At 37.8% G+C, this 1016-nt stretch overlaps 1 protein-coding gene across 2 annotated transcripts in view; it reads left to right on the top strand.

Moving 5' to 3' along the window:
* The window catches only part of LOC119413823 (tripartite motif-containing protein 16), a 1965-nt gene extending 1393 nt beyond the window's left edge, over positions 1–572 (top strand). For both annotated transcript variants that reach the window (XM_037680890.1, XM_037680889.1), the window contains one exon: positions 1–572. In XM_037680890.1, coding sequence (XP_037536818.1) covers positions 1–529 — 529 coding nt within the window. In that variant the 3' untranslated portion in view covers positions 530–572.
* Positions 573–1016: the final 444 nt, after the last annotated feature.

Below are 1016 nucleotides of genomic sequence, written 5' to 3'. Positions count from 1 at the left end.
CTTCAGATATTCATGTGAGATCACTCTGGATCCAAACACAGCTCACAGACACATGTTGTTATCTGAGGGGAACAGAAAAGTAACATTCATGAAACAAGATCAGTTTTATCCTGATCATCCAGAGAGATTCACTTCATATCGTCAGATTCTGAGTAAGGAGAGTCTGACTGGACGTTGTTACTGGGAGGTGAAGTGGGAAGGACCAGGAGGTAGAGTAGCAGTCGCATACAAGGATGTTTATAAAAAAGGGAGTGTATTTGGATTTAATGATAAATCCTGGTCTTTAATTTGTTACAAAAACAATAATGAGTTTTGTCACAACAGCATCAGAACTCCCATCTCAGCTTGTGCTGGGTCCAGAGTTGGAGTGTACCTGGATCACAGAGCAGGTGTTCTGTCTTTCTACAGAGTCTCTGAGACCATGACTCTCCTCCACAAAGTCCAGACCTCCTTTACTCGACCACTACATGCTGGAATAGGTCTCTGGTTCAATTATGGAGACACAGCTGAGATCTGTAAACTAAAATAATTTTGTTTCTTGCTGAAAGTTTCTTGTTGTGTTGTCTCCACTGCTCAGAGATCAACGTGTCCAACAGTTTTTGTTGACATTATTGTCCCATCATCTGTTTTAGGTGCAGCTCTGATTTATTCAGGTCGTTGATGCACGAGCAAAATAAAAACTTTGAACAGACCTGAAAAATTACAAGAAGAACAAAGAACTTTGATCAGATGTAGCCAGTAGTTTTTTTTATTCCTAAAACAGGTGAGATGATGTTTTTTCAGTAAAATGTATCTTTTACATGAAACTGTCTCGTTGGTTCAGAGTTTTTAACTCACAGAAAGATTCATTGAAAGATCAAGAAACAAGAACTGGTGTTTGTTGAAGCTGCAATTCCACAACTTTCTCTTTTTACACATTTCATTTACTAACATTTTTATTCTGCTGACAGATGAGATCTGTTGTTATTTAGTCACAGATGTAAATTAAAATGTAACTAATCATAAAACATGAGACG

The sequence above is a fragment of the Nematolebias whitei genome, chromosome 8 (genome assembly GCF_014905685.2).
Source record: "Nematolebias whitei isolate Nwh7 chromosome 8, NemWhi1, whole genome shotgun sequence".
NCBI classification, from domain to species: domain Eukaryota; kingdom Metazoa; phylum Chordata; class Actinopteri; order Cyprinodontiformes; family Rivulidae; genus Nematolebias; species Nematolebias whitei.
The sequence above is the reverse complement of the archived record's forward strand: the minus strand, read 5'-3'. Positions and strand labels throughout refer to the sequence as shown.